The sequence below is a fragment of the Lathyrus oleraceus genome, chromosome 3, assembly GCF_024323335.1.
Source record: "Lathyrus oleraceus cultivar Zhongwan6 chromosome 3, CAAS_Psat_ZW6_1.0, whole genome shotgun sequence".
Lineage (NCBI taxonomy): Eukaryota > Viridiplantae > Streptophyta > Magnoliopsida > Fabales > Fabaceae > Lathyrus > Lathyrus oleraceus.
Window position 1 is genome coordinate 510634944 of NC_066581.1, and position 21901 is coordinate 510656844.

Consider the following 21901-nt stretch of genomic DNA (forward strand, 5'->3'; position numbering starts at 1 on the left):
CATTAAAACTATGTGTTTTATAATTAAAAAAATCTAATGCAAATAGTTTTAAATATTTATGATATTTAATTTATAAAAAAAAAGTTTAATATTAAATAAAACAAACAAAATTAAATATTGTATAAAATTATCATTTAATAACCTTATAAAATAAAATTTGTATTTAAGGGTCATATAAGACAACACATAAGAATATAAAATACATTCTAAATATAATATAAGAGTCACTTTTGAAAGAAACAACTTTTACTTGATTACGAAATAATCTTTAAACTTACACCAATATCAAAAATGATAATTCTTATAAGTGTTGTTGTCTAAAGAAAAAAAATATTGATTAAAATCATTTTTTGAGTTGTTCTTCCCATCTTTAGTGGCGAAGAGCCATCTTTAGGAAAGTCGAAAATGTTGTAGGAATAATATAGAAATTAATTTTTGGATACCCTCTATACAAGCTAAAATACTTTACAAGTGAGTCACTCCCATTTTATCAAAAAATAGTATGGAAGTCAACTTCTGTATTGATGAAAGAGTGAGTCTGCAGGTTAATTTCATGACTAATCCTTCGACAATTTTAGAATTCATGATAGTGTGTTTATTTCAGAACTATTAGTGAAAAATATGGAAGTTAACTTCTAGTATTACCAAATAGAAAAATAAATATAATACCACCTTGCATGTACTTTTCATTTCATGATCATACCACCATACTTCCGAAATCCTATAAAAATATCCTTCCATTCTAAATCAAGTTTTGTACTTCAAAAACACATTGTTCTCTTTTTAACATCAAAATGAACAAAAGAAAATTCAATTTAAGATAATTTACATGATTTCCTTCCTTGTTTCTTGTAAGAATCTGGTTTAGATGTTTAAAAATGAACGTTGCGTTCGGAAGTTAACTTCCGTATTATGTTGCATATTGTTCCAGTAGTTTAATTCTATACCATTTTCATGTTGAATTTAAACTTGATTATCTTATTACTGGTTGCAGCAATGGTGCACCCTGATATTGTGCATAAAGCTAGTGTGTCTATGGATGTTAAACCGGTTGATGTCGAGGTAGATATTGGTAAATAATTTACAAATAAATAGGAGCTTTTTTTATGAATATATGCTCAAATAGATCCATATATAGGCTGCAAAGTTGGGGTTTATCGTTATAATCGGGAGGTCAGATTCTGATTCTAATAGAAGACTGAAATTTGTGACAAAGAGATGAAAAGAATTGGCAAGTATATAAAACCTATCCAAACATTGAAACAGGATTACACCAGTTCAAGAAAATGTGAGTATCCTTTAGGTTGTGTTGGTACCTTAAGACGGACAATACATGGATATTTAATGTGGTTTGTGGTATACATAATCATGATTTATGTTACAAGTTAGTCGGTCATCCCATTGTATGTCGCTTTAATTCATAAAAGAATGTTCTTGTTTTTGACATGAAATTGACCATGGTGCAACCCAAAAACATACTTGCAACTTTGAAATATAAAATACCTCATAATGTCTCAAATACTAAGCAAGTATACAATATTTGTGCCTGAAACAACAAGGCGATAAAAGGTCTAAGAATCGAAGTGCAACAATAGTTGAGCTTTTGAATTATGATCATTATGTATCTAGGTACAGAGTATGTGATAAGAAAATTAGCAAGTGAACTAATTATATCTAAGTAATAAAATATAAGAATGTCTCCAAAGGGATTGCGTACTTTAACAAGGTTATAATTGTGCTTTTAGTTGGGGGATTTTCAAATGGTTTTGTGAAAGTAAATTGCGTAAATAAAATTTATAGAGAATACGATAATGAGAAATCGATTAGTTTCCGTTTCGACTCCATTGATTATCACTATTGGTAACTGCATCTATTTTCTCAAAGTGATTTTCTAGAATTTAGATAAATTAACACGATTGTTATACCCAATTCCTTGGTGTATAACTCGTTGTTCTTAATGATACCTCCCTAATTCCTTAGACGGATTTGAAATAAAAACAGGAAAGAATGTTTGTTAATTTCTTTATCACAAACTTATAATTACGTATTCCTAGTTAATTACTAAGTTGAACCATTATCTTAGATCCGATTCACAATGTGACGGTCAATAGTCACTATAATTCTTAGTTCACTTAATATTCTCGTCAACACATAAAAATAATTACGGTAAATGATTATTGAATAAAAATTAGAATATCAAATCAATAAAATATTAAAAATTCAGCTACATGGTTCAACAACTCTAATCAGCTTCCTATAACAAAACATAATTAAGAATAAATTACCTACTCATAGTGATACAGATGATTACCATGAGTTTAGATGAATAATACATGAAATTCAAGGAAGAAAGAAGTCTTCAATGGTGATTTTTTTGTTCTTGAGCTCCAATATTTCCTAGTTGTCACTTATGTATCTCCAATTCATAACCCTTGCAAAACTTGCTTCTTTTTCCTTTTAAACAGCAAAAGTGTGTCAGTCAAACGCTCAATCGCGACCAAAATATAAATCATCATGACCGCGATGGCTTTTCATCATGACCACGATAGAGTCATTGCAGTTACAGAAGTTTTAGTGGCTAACTCCTTTGGTTTATTTCATTTCTTCTTCTAAGTCCAAAATTCCTTCTTTTTCTTTCTTTTCTTACATTCTTCTCATTTCTTCATCACTTTAACTCATTATATCCAAAGTTATGTTGATTACATCAAAAATGCTCATAGATATTATGAAATGACAGAGTGCCATCACAACCCCAAACTTACTATGTTGCTTGTCCTCAAGTAACTTGCTTGTAAACTGAAAATTTCAATAGAAAGAAAATGTTTACTCTTACCAAAGAACATCATCATTTTATTGTTTATGATCATCACATTTGTCCTTGCTCCAATCCAGATAATTTTGAAAAGTTATTTCAATATCATATGTACTTAATCGATCTCTTATCTCACCTTTGTTCACTTGAATTGATAGTGTATTCACACAATCAACGTGCACAAACATTTTACCATAAATTTGAAAATTTTATAATAAAATTAATGAAAGTCATATCTAAATACACATTTTTTATGTCTTACAAGGTTGTAATGGGGCTTATGCCAGGGTGAAATATTTTGGTATAATATGCTTAAACCTTTGGAGTTAGGTACCTAGTTTTCCTTATGTTACCATGTTTCTTTGATAATGATTTACGTGGTCAATCAGTACTAGAGAATGCAATTTGTAGGTCTTTTTCACTCACTTTTCTTTAAAAACTTTTTTGAATAATTCATTTTAACTTCTTTATTTTCTATATCTCTATTTTTTTCTTTTTCTTTTGACCATTTTTCTCTAGTGCCCCAACCCTAACTTTAAACGTTGCTAACTTCCAGGAGCAACCCCAAACTTATTCTTTTACATCGAACAAGAATACTAAACTTTCTACCGAACAACAAAACTAAAATTTCTACCTAACTTCAAGTCAATTGACTACATATTAGGTTATGTCACCGAATAAGGGCTAAGTTAAAAGGGTTCAAACAACATATATAAACATTTTATACAGGTTCGCTTGAAAAAGCTTAGATTTTCCACAAACAAGTGTCTAAGTGTGTAATTTATCAGACTAATAAACTAAATAAAAAATAAAGCAAATTTTATAAAATAACAATTGTACGGATACTCTCATAAGAAGGAAAAGTAAACAATGAAATATTTTGGCTCAAAACTTACTAGTTAAGGTATCTGGAGATTGAGTACAATTTATTTGGCTATCCCTTTTCTTCATCAACTGTATATTCGCATCTATAACTTATGCAATGATCCTACTATTTTGTTCATTCATTTATGGTGACTTGTTTCATGTTTCTTTTCATTTTGTCATTGGTAAGGTAACTAATCATTAACTGAAAGAAATAATAGTCATACACTTATTCATTAAGTAAATAAAAGAAGTAGTACAAAATGGTAAGAGCATTCATCAGTCTAGATATTACTTTTGATTAAAATGAAGTACAAAAAAGGAAATAGCTTAAATAAAAACTGAGAAAATTATGAAACTCCTAAATCAATGTTGTTGTTGAAGTAGTTTTGCACATCCTCCATGGTATCCTGAAATAATTGGTTTTGTCTAGCCAAAGTTGTTCTCATATGATCTCTTCTATGGGTCAATGCTTGATCCTGCTCTCCGAAGTATGCCTCCATGTCTTCCGTAGTTGAAGCCACTCTCTCAAGTTCTAGACCGACATATGATCTTATTGTTCATTAAATATTTTTGAAAGTTTGATACGAATCTGGATGGTTTGGCATATAACTTAGGTGAAATTTTAGTGGTCTAACTTGCTCATTAAACGCGTTCTCTTCAAGCCTTTGTAGATGATCATGGACTTGAAGTTGTTAAGGATTTTGTTGTTGTTGTTGTTATATCTCTAGATGATAAAATATTCTTGGTTTTCATCTTGGGCTTCTTCTTGCGCACCTCCATCAACATGATTTATTGGTATCCTTCTCATGGAACTACGACTGATTAGTTACATTGGAGGGATCATTTTGTCATCTGGATGACTTTGGACACCTGATAACCTACACAATTCCTTAATAATAAAAAAATGGCCACAAGCATGTTATGATGCATCATCCACTTTATTATTTGCATCCATCAAATGGTGAACATTTATAGTCTCGTTTTTCAAGATAGCCATCAGACCCATACATTTCTTCACAATGAACTCTGAAGTGTTAGATGATTCATCCATAGTTTGCACAAAAAATGATGCCCATGCTTTAGGAATTAAGTGCATTTATGTTGTGATCATCCTTAGTGGAACTCCTTACACAATAACCCATTTCGATCATGGTCGACAAATTACATTTTTCATTATTTCACACACTTGCTCACTTAACTCGTTGTTACGACCCCTTTTGTTTTGAATTCTATAAATATGTGAAGGACGCAAATCAAGTAAAGAGTTAATAGCATCGTGACTATAATCTATATATTTATCATGCACATATAATGCGAAATTGTTTTGGTCATGATGGGCCACGTTCGCATAAAACTCCAAACCAATTGATTTGTTGGTTCTTGAATCAGGTTGTTAAGCCTTATCATGCGCCTCTCTTCCATCATATCTATCAAATCTTTGTATCCCTCCAAATTGACAAGATCGAAAGCTCTTTTACACACTATTTTGTAATTGTTCACTTTAAGGTATTTATCCATGTGTGCTTGAGAGAGGAATTGGTAATTTGGGAAGATGGATGTATCCTGAGTTAATGGTGTAACTGAGGTTGATGTACTAGAGACACAACTTCCTTTTGGTGCCATTTCAACTGAAATACAAGGAAATTTAAGTAATGTATAGAAAATAAAAGATGAAAGTGTGATTGATGTAGAGTGTGAGAGTAAACAGCGTAGTGGAATTGACTTCAAAGTTTGTTGTACGAATCAAATGATTCAGATTGCCTTTTATATGTATAGTTCTAGGGGTCAAATACTCTCTCTCTTTTTTCCATAAAATTTGCATCTTCTCTTATTTTATTTTCATTCTATTCATATGCATCTCATATAACTTCACCATGACAACATGTTACAGAATAAAAGACGATTATAATGAAATAACATCAAATTAAAAAGAAAATGAAATAAAATTTTATCATATGGGTTGCCTCCCTTTAAGCTCTCATTTAAAGTCATTATCTTGACTTGGATCTTCTAAGGTTTTATGAGTATCATAGACTCATTTGCAGTTGATATCTCCCGTTTTGAATATAGTTTAAAGTTTTTACCATTCACTCTAAAAGTGTGGCCATCTCCAGGATCATATATTTCTACAGCACCACTCGCAAATAATTTACTAATAATAAAAGGACCAGACCATCTAGACATTAACTTACCTGGAAACAACCTCCACCGAGAGTTATAAAGTAGAACCTTATGTCCTAGTTGAAAGTCTCATTTTACCAAGTTCTTGTCATGATACCTCTTAGTTATTTCCTTGTAGATCATAACATTTTCATAAGCTTGAAGTCCCATCTCTTCTAGCTCATCCATTTTCAATAACCTTTTCCTTCCCACTTCTTTTTCATCAAAGTTCAACAATTTTATTTCCCCAAAAGCTTTATATTCTAGCTTGACCAGTAAGTGACAAGAATTTCCATAGACCAATTGATATGAGACAATCCTAAGTGAGTCTTCAAAGTTGTTCTATATGCCCAAAGAATATCATATAACTTTTTAGACCAATCTTTCTTGGATGAAGCAACTGTCTTTTCCAGAACCGGTTCCAACCGCGTGTTGGATACTTCTACTTGTCCACAAGTTTGAGGATGGTATGGTATGGATACTTTATATTTCACATTATGTTTTGCAAGCACGCCTTCCAAATACTTGTTACAAAGTGCTTCCCCCATCATTGATCAAGACTATAGGGACTCCAAATGTAAGACACTAAACCCCTATACTTATATATTTAGCTTTACACAATAATCCAAGGTGTCACCAATGACAAAACCTTTAACAACATTTAACATACACGCAACATAAAGTATATATGTCATGTAACACCTGTCATCACACGCTCACCTTCACTTACGGTATCATTGCGGAGGTATTCAATATATTATCAATTAAATAAAACAACATAACTTAGACTCATAATATTAATCTTCAAATTATGATAAATGTTTTCAAAATAAAGAGTTATCATATTTCATTCTTTAACAACTTCAATAGAAACCGAATAAAAACGATTAAACTCCAACAAAAAATAATAAGCAGACAAACGTTCTCAACCCCAATGTTACAGGATCAGAGCAAGACTTTTAAACAACAATGAAACTAATGAAGTAACTCAAGGAGCTAACTTTCACTTATTGCAGCAAACTCTACTCTTGAGTATCTGCAAAATGTGCATGGTGGACAACATGAAATAAAATGGGGTGAGAAACAACAAACTAGTATAAATAATGTAAAGAATACTAAGGTTGAGAACACACAATAAACATGCATTCATTACACAATAAGCAATAATGTATTCTCACACCGAATCATGACAACATGTACATATTCTCAATCAATCCATAACATCATGAAAGATCAACTACATATGCAAACATGTATGCAATTTACTTCACAACTGACACGTTATACATGCGGCACCATTCATGAACACTCCAGTTCATCTTGATCCTGGTCCCCACCATAGGACCAGAGCATACCAAATCATTATCATCACCATAGGTAACGCTTCACTGATCCCCACCTAAGACCGGCTACTTGCTCCCGATCCCCACCATAGGACCATAACACACCAAATTGTTACCATCATCATAGGTAATGCTTCACTGGTCCCCACCTGAGACAAGATAATCACTCCCGATCCCTATCATAGGACAAGAGCACACCAAAATTGGACTGAAACCCGTACACTATGATGCATGACTCTCAACAATATGCATTTTCACCAAAAGGTTCACCAAAGTAATCACTAAGCACATCTCACCATTTATGCATGACATAATTCAATCATGTGAAATAATTAATAAATGTTACAATATCAATAAACAACAACAGACAACAGCAACTCAACAAATGTAACTTCACAAAAACAACAACACACCATCGTATAACCATAACGATTTGCTAATCGATCACATAAGTCAGCATAAACATTGCCATAGTAGGTACATAATTATAACTCAAACAGTTCACCAAGCATCACCATGTGATAGCTCTGCATGTTAGCTTTCCAACCCTTCAAAATTGTGTCTCAACCTGAGTCACGAAACTCAAGTTACGACGAAAACTGTTAGAAGCGAAAAATCAATATTTCTGGAAAACACAACAGCTATAACAGGTTAACCAAAACTCTTAACCGGTTACAGTCACAAAATTTCAAAAAAAACTTATCATCTCAACTGTAATCAGTTACACCAACGCGTTAACCAGTTACCATTATACATAAGCGAAATAACGTGATTTTCACCATTAGGCACTTCCAAGGCTCCGATTTTGATTCCGTAAAAAACCTTGATTTCATAATTTGATATACTACAATTATTCAATGATTAAAATTTAAAATTAACAATATATCACAGATTGACATCCACAAAATCATCATTTTTCAAGGTTTTCAAGTTATGTTTTCAAAGCTTTTTCAACACAACAATGGAGGAGTTTCAAAGCAAACATAAGTAGAATTTTCACATGATAGTACATGAATTTCATCATAAATAATTAATCAAAAGGAAAACCTAGGAACACTAATAAGATTAAGGACTTCTAATCACTACCCCGTCATGGAATACACCTAATTGGTAGCCCTTCCCCCTACCTTAGATTTTCCAGCAAGATGCAACTTCAAACTCTAACAATGGAGTCTTCCTTTAGCCCTAGCATTTACCTCTTCTCACCACAAAATTATATTTTACGTAAAACTTTCTAAACTATCTTACTTCAAATATAACTTAGGGTTTTCTACACATTTCTTTCCAATTACCTCATTAACTAACAATTTTATTAATTTATACTATTGCCCCAACTCCATAACTCCTTGCTCCCTTCTATTTCTCCAAATTCTCCATATTGGCCCAATTCTTTTATTTTACTATTTTATTTAATTAATTTGAATAAAATTCTATATATTTTAATAATTAATTAAAATTCTAATTAATTCTAAGAAAATATGTCAAGCTCTTACTTTCTCTCTATACCTCTACCTCAAGGATACTTACCCCCACAACCACACAACAAATAATCAAAATACTAATTAATCAAATAAAATTCTAAACAGCTCTATTAAATTAATTAATCTAATCTCGGGTGTTACACCAAACCTAGCAAAAACATTCTTTTTCAAAAAGTTGAAACAGATTGGGCATCATTAGCACACATGCAATGACTTCAGTTCATTTGCTTACATAATTTGCACATACAAGAATGTAAACATGAGCTTTAGATGGTGGGAAAGAATCAATTAACTCAATTCCCCCAATAATCAAAAGGTTTTACCTTTATTAAGGGGAATTTCATCTCATTTTGAGATGTTACATGTTTTCTGAATATTCGAGACATTCTTGAACATGGAACTTATTGTCTTTAAATATAGTAGGTCCCCAAAAGCCACATTGAATTACTTTAGTTATTGTTTTTCCCTCACTATGGTGGTCTCCATAAGCTAAGTTTTGACAGTGTCATATAATGTTTCTTGCATCTTCACGTGCAATACACCTGTCAATCTAACTTCCAACACTAACTTTAAACAAATAAAACTCATCTCACAGATAGTTATTAACCTCTTTATAAAATTCTTTCTTTTGTTTCTAGGTGTATTCCTTAGGGACATTCTTTGTACCTTTGTAATTGGTCATATCAACAAACCAAGGTCGTTCGTTGATTGCCATTAGTTGTTCGTCTGGAAACTCTTAAGTAATATTTTGTTTCCTTCTGAGTCACTTTATTATTTTCCAACATGGATAGGTGATCAACTCTTGTAACAATAATATCCATCATAGTAATCCCTGCTTTGAATCTCTTTTGTTGAAGATATATTTTAACGCTACATGATTTGTAAAACTAACAATTTTCTAACCAATTAGATATGCCCAAAAAATTTCCAATGCAAATACCACGGCTAGCATTTTTGTGTGGCTATGTAATCCACCTGATTTTCATTTAAAACTTTACTAGCATAATAAGTTGCATGGAAAATTTTCTCGTGGCGTTGACCAAGAATTGCTCCTACCATATAGTCTCCCACATCGCACATAAGTTCAAAGCGGAGTTCCCAATTTGGAGCGACGATTATGAGTGAAGTAACTAACTTGTCTTTAATAACACAAAAATATTTCAAACATTCATAATCAAAACCAAAATCATTTTCTTTCACTAGGAGGTTACAAAGAAGTTTTTCAATCTTCGAGAAGTGTGATCAGTGCATTTTGATGCATATTCTTCTATAATTGTACTTAGGAATTTCCCTAGTTTATTTTGCTTATTTTACTATTTTAATATGTTTTTAGATTTAAGTTCATGTTTGCCTTTAATCTATTTTCGTTTGTTGTTTTCAGTTTTAGCGGTTATTTGATACTTGTTCACTATTTAGATCATAACTGAAGCTACGTGATGTCGTTTTGTGTGTTCTGATATGCGTTAGAAAGCTAAGAGAAAGAGATACAAGTTTCATGTTAAATACAAAATCTTATTCGGAGTGCAAGTGTCTCAAATAATTCATTAAAGTTTCATACTTTAGAAAATAATTTGTTTTTGGTCATTTTTGGGTTGGATTTATGTTTTCCGACCCAGTTTGAATTATAAGTACAATCCTTATTTTGTTAAAAGGAATCAACCGAGGTACTGTAACTTAATACACACTATTCATGATAAACTTTTTGCTCTGTACGATTATGATGAGGAACTAATCTTCCAGAGTTTATATGTTGTAACTGAGTTTCCAACGCTCTGAGGTTTTTATTCTATCAATTAAATTTTGTTTCTCTTTCAATTATATTGTATCAAAATTCATTTTCTTAATCTGTATTTTATGGAATGGTTTTGATTAAATTTGTATGATTGTATTCCTAACTGTTAATCGTCGTCCACGTTGCTTTGTCGTTAAATCGCATTTATAAATTTTATTTGCTTAATTTAAGATTATATTAATCCGTTTGTTTAATTTGGAATATAGGAATACCAATTTGTATTATGTATATTGTACTTGTCAAACTATATTGAATCGAATAGAGATCGAAGCCGCTTACGGAATTGGTAGGTAAAAACCAATGATTAGCCGAAAACCGAAAACAGTAGATTGACTTATTTTATAATCACTTATTTTAATCACTTATTTTCTAATTACTCATTTTGACTCGTGCGCGACAGCGGATCAAATTGGCGTCATTGTCGTGGATTGTTGTTGTTTTTAACCGTTAATTGAGTCATAGGTGTCAATTGTAGTGTTTTGGCCTCTCCGATTTGTTATTTTGGCCAATTCAAGTCTGGACTTCTGACCTGGTTTGAAAACCCGATTTTTTGAAAAATTGTGTTCGATTTAAAATTTGTTTTCTCAAATTCCCAAATTCATCTTTTTTCTATTTTTTATGATTTTTTTATTGTTTTCATAGTCTCGAAAAAAATTCCATAAAAAATTCCAAAATTTTTATTTCACTTAATTATATTAAATTTCGTGTTTTTGTATTTTTCTGAATTTATTTTGATCATATTTCTTCTTTTGTTTTGTTTATGCCTAATAGGGACATTATTGACATTTTCGCATTTGTTGTTGCATTAGTTTTGGCTACTAGTTCTGGTTATTCTGATCTTTTTTATTTTGATCCTGAGGTAGAAAGAGTCTCGCACGCGCGTCGTAGAGCAAATCAGGCTAGCACTAGTTCACCACCCGTTATAGATTCTGATTCTGACTATTTTCATAGCTTATTTGATTCTGATTCTGAACTTGCTTTTGATAACATGGCTTATCAAAGAACACTAAGGCAGCTTGTTGCTCTTGATGTGAATTACAATGTTTTATATACTGAATATACTGATGCTACTGTTCCTTTTGAGTTGAAATCTAGTTTAATACACTTGTTGCCAAGGTTTAATGGTCTTGCAGGTGAGGATCCGTATAAGCATCTTAAGGAATTTCAGTTTGTTTTCTCTACACCATTGAGACCTAAAGGAATCACTGAAGGTCACATCAAGCTGACAGCCTTCCCGTTTTCACTACAGGGTGCTGCCAAGGATTTGTTATATTATCTTGAGCCGAATTCTGTCACAACTTGGAATGATTTGAAGAAAGTCTTCCCTGAGGGATACTTTCCTGCCTCCAGAGATGCATCAATCAGAAAAGAAATATATGGTATTAGACAGGGAAATGAGTCATTGGCTAAGTATTGTGAGATATTCAAACAGTTAGTACCCAGTTTCCCTCAGCATCAGATTATCGAAGAGCTTCTTATTCAGTATTTCTATAAGGGATCGTTACCAATGGATAGAAACATTATTGATGTTGCTAGTGGTGTAGCACTTGTTGATAAAACTCCAGTTGCTGCCAAATCCTTGATTCCACAATTCCACAATTCCACAACTCGGTCGTGATATGGGATTATCTTATGGTTATGGGCTTCCCGTTCTTTTTTCACTTGATAAATGACTAGTGTCGAGTCTTCATACACATCTAGGATCTTAATCCTTAGATCTATAGCAACTTCAATACCCATTATACATGCTTCGTATTCTGCCATATTGTTTGTGCATTTAAAGCATAGCTTTGCTGTGAAAGGAGTGTAGCCATTCTCTAGAGAAATCAATACAACCCTAATTATATGCCCTGTGGCATTGGATGCACCATCAAACACAAACTTCCATCGAGCTTTCGATTCGGTTTCATTGTCGTCACTTGTGACCTTCTCGTTATCTAAAACCATATTATCCTCATCAGAAAAGTCAAACTATATCGGATGATAATCTTCCATCGGCTGGTGGGCAAAATATTTTGAAAATACACTTCCCTTTATTGCCTTTTGAGTAACATATTGGATGTCCTATTCAGATAACAACATCTACCAACGGGCAATCCTTCTAGTGGTGGTCTGTTTCTCGAAGATGTATTTGATGGGATTTTATCGGTCACCATTTGCACTTAGTTTTCATCATCCATCCAACATGAATCTTCAAGAATCAGTAACACTTTGTTCTTTCTTTTAGTTGATTTCCTAAGTTTTATCGCATTTCATAACTTCCTTCTTGTTTTATGTTGTATTAGTGGTTCATCTCTTTTTGTCGCATTTTATGCGTTTCTGTGGTAGTTCTATTTGGTTTCCAGGTCCCACAATAAGCACGAAAGATGCGTAAAGGAAGAGTGGGAGTCAAAGACAGTGTGCAAAGCGAAATAAGGCAAAAATAGGGTGCTGACACGGGTGCCCGTGTCAGCTGACACGGCCCGTGTCAGCCTGTGCAGGAGTGGAGAGCAAGGAAGTAGAAAACAGGGGGCTGACACGGGTGCCCGTGTCAGCAAAGGCTGAAGGAAAAGAGTTAACAAAGAGCCAACACGGGCGCCCGTGTCAGCTGACACGACCCGTGTTGGCCAATTCGCCCCTTTTGCTGATTTTTATTGTTTAAGTCTCTTTGTAAGTCCGGAGGGCAGTATTGGTATTTCACTATACTTTTAGATGATTTGGAACTATTTAGTCTACTTTTGGTAAAGAGAAAAGGGACTTTTGGATCGTATGAAGAATAGACAGAAAAGAGAAGAGAGCGTTCAAGGTGTTTGGAGAAGAAGAGATTTTCAAGATCGGAAGAGATTGAAGATCAACCTTCATCACCAAAGAATTGTAATGTCTCTATTTTGTAATTTGCTTTCTTTGAATACTATGAGAAGCTAAACCCCCCAATGCTATAGGGGGTGTCCCTGAATTGCTAATGTATGAACAATATTGCTATGTTTTTATGATCATCAACGTTGCTCTTAATTCAAATTATTATACAAAGTTCTTAATGCTTTATTTTATCGGATAAATAGAATTTTGACCTATGGTTAAGGTTTAGGTCGGACAAACCACCTTATCGTTTGTTGTATAATAATACTTCGGTATAATCGCTTAGGAATAAGGATCATACCGTAGTAGCCGTTAATTCTTGTTCAATTGCGTATTTCTTAACGTCATTTTGAATAGATAAGGAATTAGGATTGAAATTGATTGTTAATGGTTTTCGGCTAAGGAATTAGAGAAAATAAATCTTGAGAATCGGCTTTGAATAATTACAACATAGATATCGTATAATGTGGAAGTAGTGTAGTACAAAGCAATTCATACATCTTGCCCTAGCATGCTTTCTTATATCGATTAACAGAATTTTATACGCTTTGTGTGATTTATTCTCATTCTTATCATTTCGAAAACAATCAACAAACCCCCTTTGATCTTTTGTTCAATGGAATTATTGTAAAGATTTGTACTTAATACGCAGTCCTCGAGATCGATACTCGGGATAACTCCCATTTTATTACTACATCGGTGCAAATAGTACACTTTCTATTTTACCGATCAAGTTTTTGGCGCCGTTGCCGGGGATAGATCTTTCAAAAAGGCCCTTATATACTTGGGGGAAAGTGTGAGTCTCATGCTTTTATCCATTTACAAGAGGTTGGGGATCGGAAAAGTGCAAGATACCAGAATGACACTTCAATTTGCTGACCACTCTGTGAAGAGACCCTATGGAGTAGTGGAAGATGTTCTTGTGAAGATTGATAAGTTTGTATTTCCGATGGACTTTGTCATCTTAGAAATGCCGGAAGATGAAGAGATATCGCTCATTCTTAGTAGACCATTTTTGGAGACAGGAAGATGTTTGATAGATATAGAAGAGGGCACCATGACTCTAAAAGTTTACAATGAAGAGTTGAAAATTGATGTGTGAAACACCATGAGATACAAAGATGATGTGGCCATCAGTCAACACATAGAGGTGATTTATCAAGTGGTTCTGCAAGAAAATCCTTTAGGTGAACCACAATTGCCCTTGGAGAGAGTTCTAAGTCTATCAATTTCTGAAGACACTCAAGAAGTTGATGAAAAGGAGAGGGAAGTGTTAGCTATGATGGAAACACAACCACCCTTTAAAGGATCCCGATCACTCCGATGGGAAAACTTGAGGGAACCTCAGTTTGAGGAAAAGAAAGATAAGACCAAGAAAGTAGTTGAGCTGAAACAACTGCCTGAAAATCTCAAGTATGTTTTTCTAGATTCTGAAAGGAGATGTCCGCCTATTATAAGCTCTAATTTAGAAGGATCCCAAGAAGACAAGCTCGTCAAGGTTATGAAGAAGAACAAAAGTGAAATGGGATGGGCCATAGAAGACTTGAAGGGGATTAGTCCTATGATATGTATGCATAAAATTCTCATGGAGGATGGTCACAAACCAGTGGTGCAACCCCAAAGACGACTAAATCCCGCAATGAAGGAAGTGGTTAGGAAAGAGGTTGTTAAACTATTAGATGCGGGGTTAATTTATCCCATATCCGATAGCTCTTGGGTAAGTCTTGTTCATGTGGTTCCAAAGAAAGGAGGGACTACCGTGATAAAGAATGAGAAAAATGAGTTGCTCCCTACAAGGACAGTCACGGGGTGGCGTGTTTGCATCGATTATAGAAGGTTGAATTTGGCGACAAGAAATGATCACTTTCCTTTACCATTCATCGATCAGATGTTGGAAAGGTTGGCTGGTCATGACTACTATTGTTTCCTTGATGGATACTCTGGATATAATCAGATAGCGGTTGCACCCGAAGATCAAGAGAAGACAGCTTTTACATACCCCTATGGTATTTTTGCTTACAGAAGAATGTCATTTGGGTTATCTAATGCGCCAGCCACATTTCAAAGATGCCTGACTTCCATTTTTGCTGACATGCTCGAAAAGCATATGGAGGTCTTCATGGATGACTTCTCGGTATTTGGTTTCTCTTTTGATCATTGTTTGACTAACCTTTCCCTTGTCTTAGAAAGATGCCAACAGACCAATTTGATTCTCAACTGGGAGAAGTGCCACTTCATGGTGCGCGAAGGCATAGTCTTGTGTCACAAAATTTCCCACAAGGGAATAGAAGTGGACCAAGCCAAGATCGAGGTAATAACAAAGCTGCCCCCTCCAATAAACGAAAAAGGTATAAGAAGTTTCTTAGGGCATGCGGGTTTCTACCGCAGGTTCATAAGAGACTTTTCTAAGATAGCTAAACCTTTAACTACCCTTTTGGTTAAGGACAAGGCTTTTATTTTTGATAAAGAGTGTGTCGTCGCATTTGAAACTATAAAAAATAAATTGGTGACGACACCAATTGTCATTGCCCCAGACTGGTCTCTACCTTTTGAGATCATATGTGATGCGAGTGACATCGCAGTGGGAGCAGTTCTTGGGCAACGTAGAGATAAACTGTTGCATGTCATATATTATGCTAGTCATGTTTTGAACCCTGCACAGATGAACTGTGCGACTACCGAGAAGGAGTTGCTAGCGGTGGTCTACGCCTTCGATAAATTCAAGCAATATCTGTTGGGTTCTAAAGTCATTGTTTATACTGACTATGTTGCTTTGAAGTATTTATTTGCTAAGTAGGACTCTAAGCCAAGACTATTGAGATGGATCTTACTCCTCTAAGAGTTTTATGTGGAAATTCGTGACAAAAGAGGGTGTGAAAATACTGTGGCCGATCACCTCTCTCGGATGTCCCCTATAGAGGAGGATGAGGAAAAGCGTCCAATAAAGGATGAGTTTGCTGACGAACACATCCTTGCTGTTATTGGAATGCCATGGTTCGCAGACTACGCGAACTATCTAGTAGGTGGGGTGATCCCTAGCGAATTTGACTCTAACAAAAAGAAAAAGTTTGTGCATTATTGCAGGTTTTACTTGTGGGATGACCCATTCTTGTACAAGAAAGGAGTAGACGGGTTGGTTAAAAGATGTGTTCCCGAAGAAGAACAGAGAGATGTCTTGAAAGCATGCCATGACTCTGACTATGGTGGACACTTCAGTGGTGATAGAGCCGCAACCAAAGTCCTCCAGTCAGGCTTATACTGGCCTACACTTTTCAAAGATGCTCAGCAATTAATCAAAGAGTGCGATAAGTGTCAAAGGATGGGAAACATCTCAAAAAGAAATCAGATGCCTCAGAACCCCATGTTGGAAATTAAACTCTTTGATGTTTGGGGTATCGACTTTATGAGACCATTTCCACCTTCATTTGGAAAGAATTACATTTTGGTGGCGGTGGATTATGTATCCAAGTGGGTAGAAGCAGTTTCTCTACCAACGAATGATGCAAAAGTGGTAGTCAAGTTTCTAAAGGAGAACACATTTGTCAGGTTTGGAGTGCCAAGAGCTCTAATAAGTGATGAGGGAACTCATTTCTTAAATCACCTAATGGGGAAGCTACTTTTGAAGTATAATGTAAAACATCGTATGGCCACTCCGTATCATCCGCAAATAAGTGGTCAAGTTGAAGTGTCGAATAGGCAGCTAAAACAAATTTTGGAGAAGACGGTTAACTCATCTCGCAAAGATTGGGCAAGTAAGCTTGATGATGCGCTCTGGGCATACCGAACTGCGTTCAAAACACCGATTGGTATGTCTCCTTATCAATTGGTGTATGGTAAGGCTTGCCACTTACCTTTAGAACTTGAACACAAAGCTTTGTGGGCTTCAAAATTTCTTAATTTGGATCTTTCGAAAGCGGGAGAGTCCTGAATCCTTCAACTCCATGAGTTAGAAGAATTTAGGAACCGAGCATATGAAAATTCCAAAATTTACAAAGATCAAACAAAAGAATGGCATGATAGAAGGTTCCAAAGGAAGGGATTTTGGGAAGGACAAATGATGTTATTGTTTAATTCGAGGATGAAGTTGTTCTCAGGAAAGCTGAGATCAAAATGGTCGAGACCGTTTATGGTACACAAGGTATATCCCCATGGGGAAATTGAAATAAAAATCAATCCAATGGGGACATTTTTAAAGTGAATGGCCAAAGGTTAAAACCTTACTATGTGGAGCAAGAAGTTGGTCAAATTGATGTTGTTCATCTTTTCTGATAAGATGAACAACCGTCGAGCCAGGCGACGTTAAATGAAGCGCTACGTGAGAGGCAACCCACGCTTTTGTGTCTAATTATTTTCTTTGTTTCGTTGTGTGTTATTGACTTGTAGGTTTGAACAATGTTTGCTAGAGGAGCCAAAAGTTCATGTGCAAAAAGTCTCTGGAAAAATCGGAAGCAGAAGCCCAGCACGAAGCTTGAAACAACAATGAAAGAAAAAGAAAATCAGGGGCCTGACACGGGTGCCCGTGTCAGGAAGTGAGGGGAGAAGAATTTTTTCCAGGGGTCTGACACGGTCGCCCGTGTCAGCCCCTGCTGAAGCTGTTTGAAAAGAAGAAGGACACGGCCCGTGTCAAGGAGAAGGCATAGCGCTGACACGGTCGCCCGTGTCAGCTGACACGGCTGTCTCAGCAAGCGCGTTTGAGAAAAAAAATTGAATTTTTTTTCTCCTTTCTCACACGTTCTCACTTCTCTCTCCTCTAAAATGTTATTCTCTTCTCTCTTTCTCTGTTAGAGCTGTTTGAAACCAGAAAAAAAATCTTATTTTTCCTTTTCAATCCTCTCTTTTATCAGGTTAGTTTATTCAATTAGTTACTTTCCATTTATTTTTATTGTGATTATTTGATCTTGAAGGTAGAAAAAATAGTAATTTTAAATTTATTTTAAATTTTATGGTGAAATCCTATTTTAGTTCCTGTATCAATATTGATTTTAGATTTTAGATTTTAGATTTTAGGGTGGAAATGAGGGTAACTTGTGTTCTTTATAAAGTTATAATATATAAATAAATAAAATTTTAGGGTGAAATGGGATACTAGTATACTGTATATACTACTCAATAGTATCAAAATTCAAAACAAGAATATTGTTGGTGTTGGTGACGATTTTTATACCTACTTTTTCTCATAAGACCAAATTGCAATTTGGAATCTTTCAAAGCAAAATTAGTATGTATTAGTATTGATATTTTTTATGATTAATTTATAATTTATTTAATTAAATGTAATTTATTTTCTTACTATTAATATATAATTTGCTTTTAATTTATAATTATTAATTTTTTATGATACTATATTAGAGAAGAACACAACATAATAAAATATAATTGAATATTAATTAAACTCTTTTCTCCATGATTTAATTATTAATATTTTTTATGATTAATTTATAATTTCTTTTATTTAATGTAATTGATTTTTTTTTGTTATTGATGTAGGAACACAATTTCACAACAGGATAATTAGTAGATCATCGACGGACACAAAATACATTGTGAGAAATTTCAGGTTTTTCTTATTATACCTCCTAAGATGCCTCATAAGAATAGAAAATTTGAATATGGAAATGATAAACGTAAGAAAAAGAAAAAAATTGAAGAGTTAATTCAATCTCAAGTAGGAGCTCTTGATAAATTTTTAATCAAAGAACCACAAGTTTCAAATGAAAGTCGTTATGTTGATAATATTGATAGTTTGCCTATTGAAAATGATAATCTTGAGTGTGCCTATTGAAAATGATAATCTTGATAGTGTGCCTATTGAAAATGATAATCTTGATAGTGTGCCCATTGGAAATGATAATCTTAATAGTGTGCCCATTGAAAATGATAATTTTAATAGTGTGTCAATTGTTGATGAAGTTAATAATGATGATGATGCCGATGATGATGATGATGATAATGTTGATTATGATATATTTGATCCAAGAAATTGGGATCGTCTTCAACCTAAACTGATTGATTTATTAGTTGTGAAAGGTCCTAAAAGATATCATTCTATTGTGAAGGGTCCTAGAGATAGTTTGAATAGACGTTTTACGACTAATTTGTATACTAGAGCTTTAGCAAATGGAGAGGTGTGTGATAGAGATTGGCTTGTTTATTCGAAAGAGCTTGATAGAGTATTTTGTTTTTGTTGTAAAGTTTTTAAAAATGGGATTGTTAGGGGACAATTAGCAAATGAGGGTTATAGTGATTGGGTACATGTTGGTGAAAGAATTAAAGAGCACGAGTTAGGCATGGAACATGTTAAAAATATGACTACTTGGTATGAGTATCGCAAAAGGCTGCAAAAATTTCAAACTATTGATAAAACAACTCAAAGATTAATTGAGAAAGAAAAGGATCACTGGAAAAATGTTTTAAAAAGAGTTATTTCAATAGTGAAATTTCTTGCTAAACATAATTTAGCCTTTCGTGGTTCTAAGGAGAAATTGTACGAAGATAGCAATGGAAACTTTTTGGGTTTGATTGAAATGTTAGCTGAATTTGACCCAATCATCCAAGAACATGTTAGACGTGTTACAACTCAAAAAGTTCATATTCATTATCTTGGGCATAACATACAGAATGAGTTGATTTCATTGCTTGGTTCTGTGATTAAAATTGAAATCATTAGAAAAATCAAACAGGCAAAGTATTTTTCAGTGATACTTAATTGTACTCCTGATGTTAGTCACCAAGAGTAGATGTCTTTGATAATAAGATATGTGGATATTTCTTCAGCTTCTGTTAGTATTGAGGAATCATTTTTAGGATTTTTGAATGTGAATGATACAAGTGGTCAGGGGCTTTTTGATGTTTTACAAAATGAATTGAAAGAACTTGGTCTCGACCTATTTGACGTGAGAGGGCAAGGCTATGATAATGGGTCCAATATGAAAGGAAAACACCAAGGTGTGCAAAAGAGATTTTTAGACATAAATCCGAGAGCCTTTTATACTCCTTGTGGTTGTCATAGTCTTAATTTGGCATTGTGTGATATGGCTAACTCTTGTATTAAAGCTAGGAACTTTTTTGGAGTTGTTCAACGCATTTATACAATTTTTGCCAATTCTACTAAGAGATGGCAAATTTTGAAAGATAATGTAAAAGGGTTGACTCCAAAATCATTGTCATCCACTCGTTGGGAGAGTCGTGCAGAAAGTGTCAAAGCTATAAGAACTCAAATGTTATAATTTACAGAAGCTTTGCTTTAAGTGTCAGAAAATGATCTTGATCCTAAAATACAAAATGAAGCTAAATCCTTAGCAACAAATGAGCTTGGTGATTTTGAGTTTTTGATGGCTATAATTATTTGGTTTGAAATATTATCTGCAATTAATTCTGTTAGCAAGCTTTTATAGGAAAAGGATATGCTTATTGATGTTGCTATGCAAAAAATTAAGGGGTTGATTTCGTATTTTGAGGGATATAGAGAAACAGGTTTTTATAAGGTATTGATTAACGCTAAGGAAATTGCGGTGGAATTGAATATTGCCCCAATATTTCCTCAAAGGCGTATAATTAAAAGAAAAAAGCAATTTGATGAGAATTTGAATATCCCATCAGTCGAGCTATCAGAAGAAGAATCATTCAGGGTTAATTATTTTCTTTACCTTTTTGATCAAGCTGTTGTTTCTCTTAATAAGAGGTTTGAGCAATACCAAGAGTATGAAAGTATTTTTAGTTTCTTGTTTACTTCTCACAAGTTACAATCATTAGATGATGTAACTTTGAAGTCTTGTTTTACTAACTTTGAGTAGGCATTGAAACATAATGAGCAATCTGATATTGATGGGAATGAATTTTTTGCAGAGTTGAAGTTACTAAGAGAAATGTTTCCTGAAGAAACCATAAGACCTACTGATATATTATTATTTTTAAAAGGTTTGGATTGTTTTCCTACTATAGTTATTGCAGATAGAATCTCATTGACTATTACTGTGACAGTTGCTTCTGCAGAAAGAAGTTTTTCAAAATTGAAGTTGTTAAAGACTTACTTGTGGTCTACCATGTCACAAGAAAGGCTTAATGGATTGGCATTAATAGTTATTGAAAATGATATTTTGGAGACAATAAAATATGAAGACTTAGTTGACGATTTTGCTTCAAAAAGTGTTCGTAGGAAGGCTCTTTTTATGTAGTTAGATAATTTAAGTTGTAAGAAATGGTGTTAGTAGTTTAAACAATACCTTTGAACTTTTTGGTACTTCATTTGGTTAATATATAATTTTATCTTTTGTTTGTCATTTTTAATCATTAAAATTATATATATATATATATATATATATATATACATATATATATATATATATATATATATATATATATATATATATATATATATATATATATATATATATATATATATATGTGTGTGTGTATATACATATATATATATATATATATATATATATATATATATATATATATATATATATGCGTGTATATATATATATATATATATATATATATATATATATATATATATATATATATATATGCGTGTGTATATATATATATATATATATATATATATATATATATATATATATATATACACACACGCATATATATA

General features: G+C 33.4%; 1 protein-coding gene across 1 annotated transcript; it reads left to right on the plus strand.

Moving 5' to 3' along the window:
- The first annotated feature begins 20030 nt into the window (after positions 1 to 20030).
- On the plus strand, positions 20031 to 21467 carry LOC127131883 (uncharacterized). Its single transcript, XM_051060774.1, has 3 exons — positions 20031 to 20429; positions 20688 to 21000; positions 21139 to 21467. Exons 1-3 carry the CDS (start codon positions 20031 to 20033, stop codon positions 21465 to 21467), a joined length of 1041 nt encoding a protein of 346 aa, XP_050916731.1.
- Positions 21468 to 21901: the final 434 nt, after the last annotated feature.

Bases quoted from the DNA above. Each gene is read 5' to 3' on its own strand.
- LOC127131883 (XM_051060774.1), top strand. From the start codon at position 20,031: ATGTCTTTGATAATAAGATATGTGGATATTTCTTCAGCTTCTGTTAGT. The intron at 20,430-20,687 runs GTAAAAGGGTTG...AAGCTTTTATAG, and splicing joins GGCAAATTTTGAAAGATAAT to GAAAAGGATATGCTTATTGA. The intron at 21,001-21,138 runs GTATTTTTAGTT...AATTTTTTGCAG, and splicing joins GCAATACCAAGAGTATGAAA to AGTTGAAGTTACTAAGAGAA.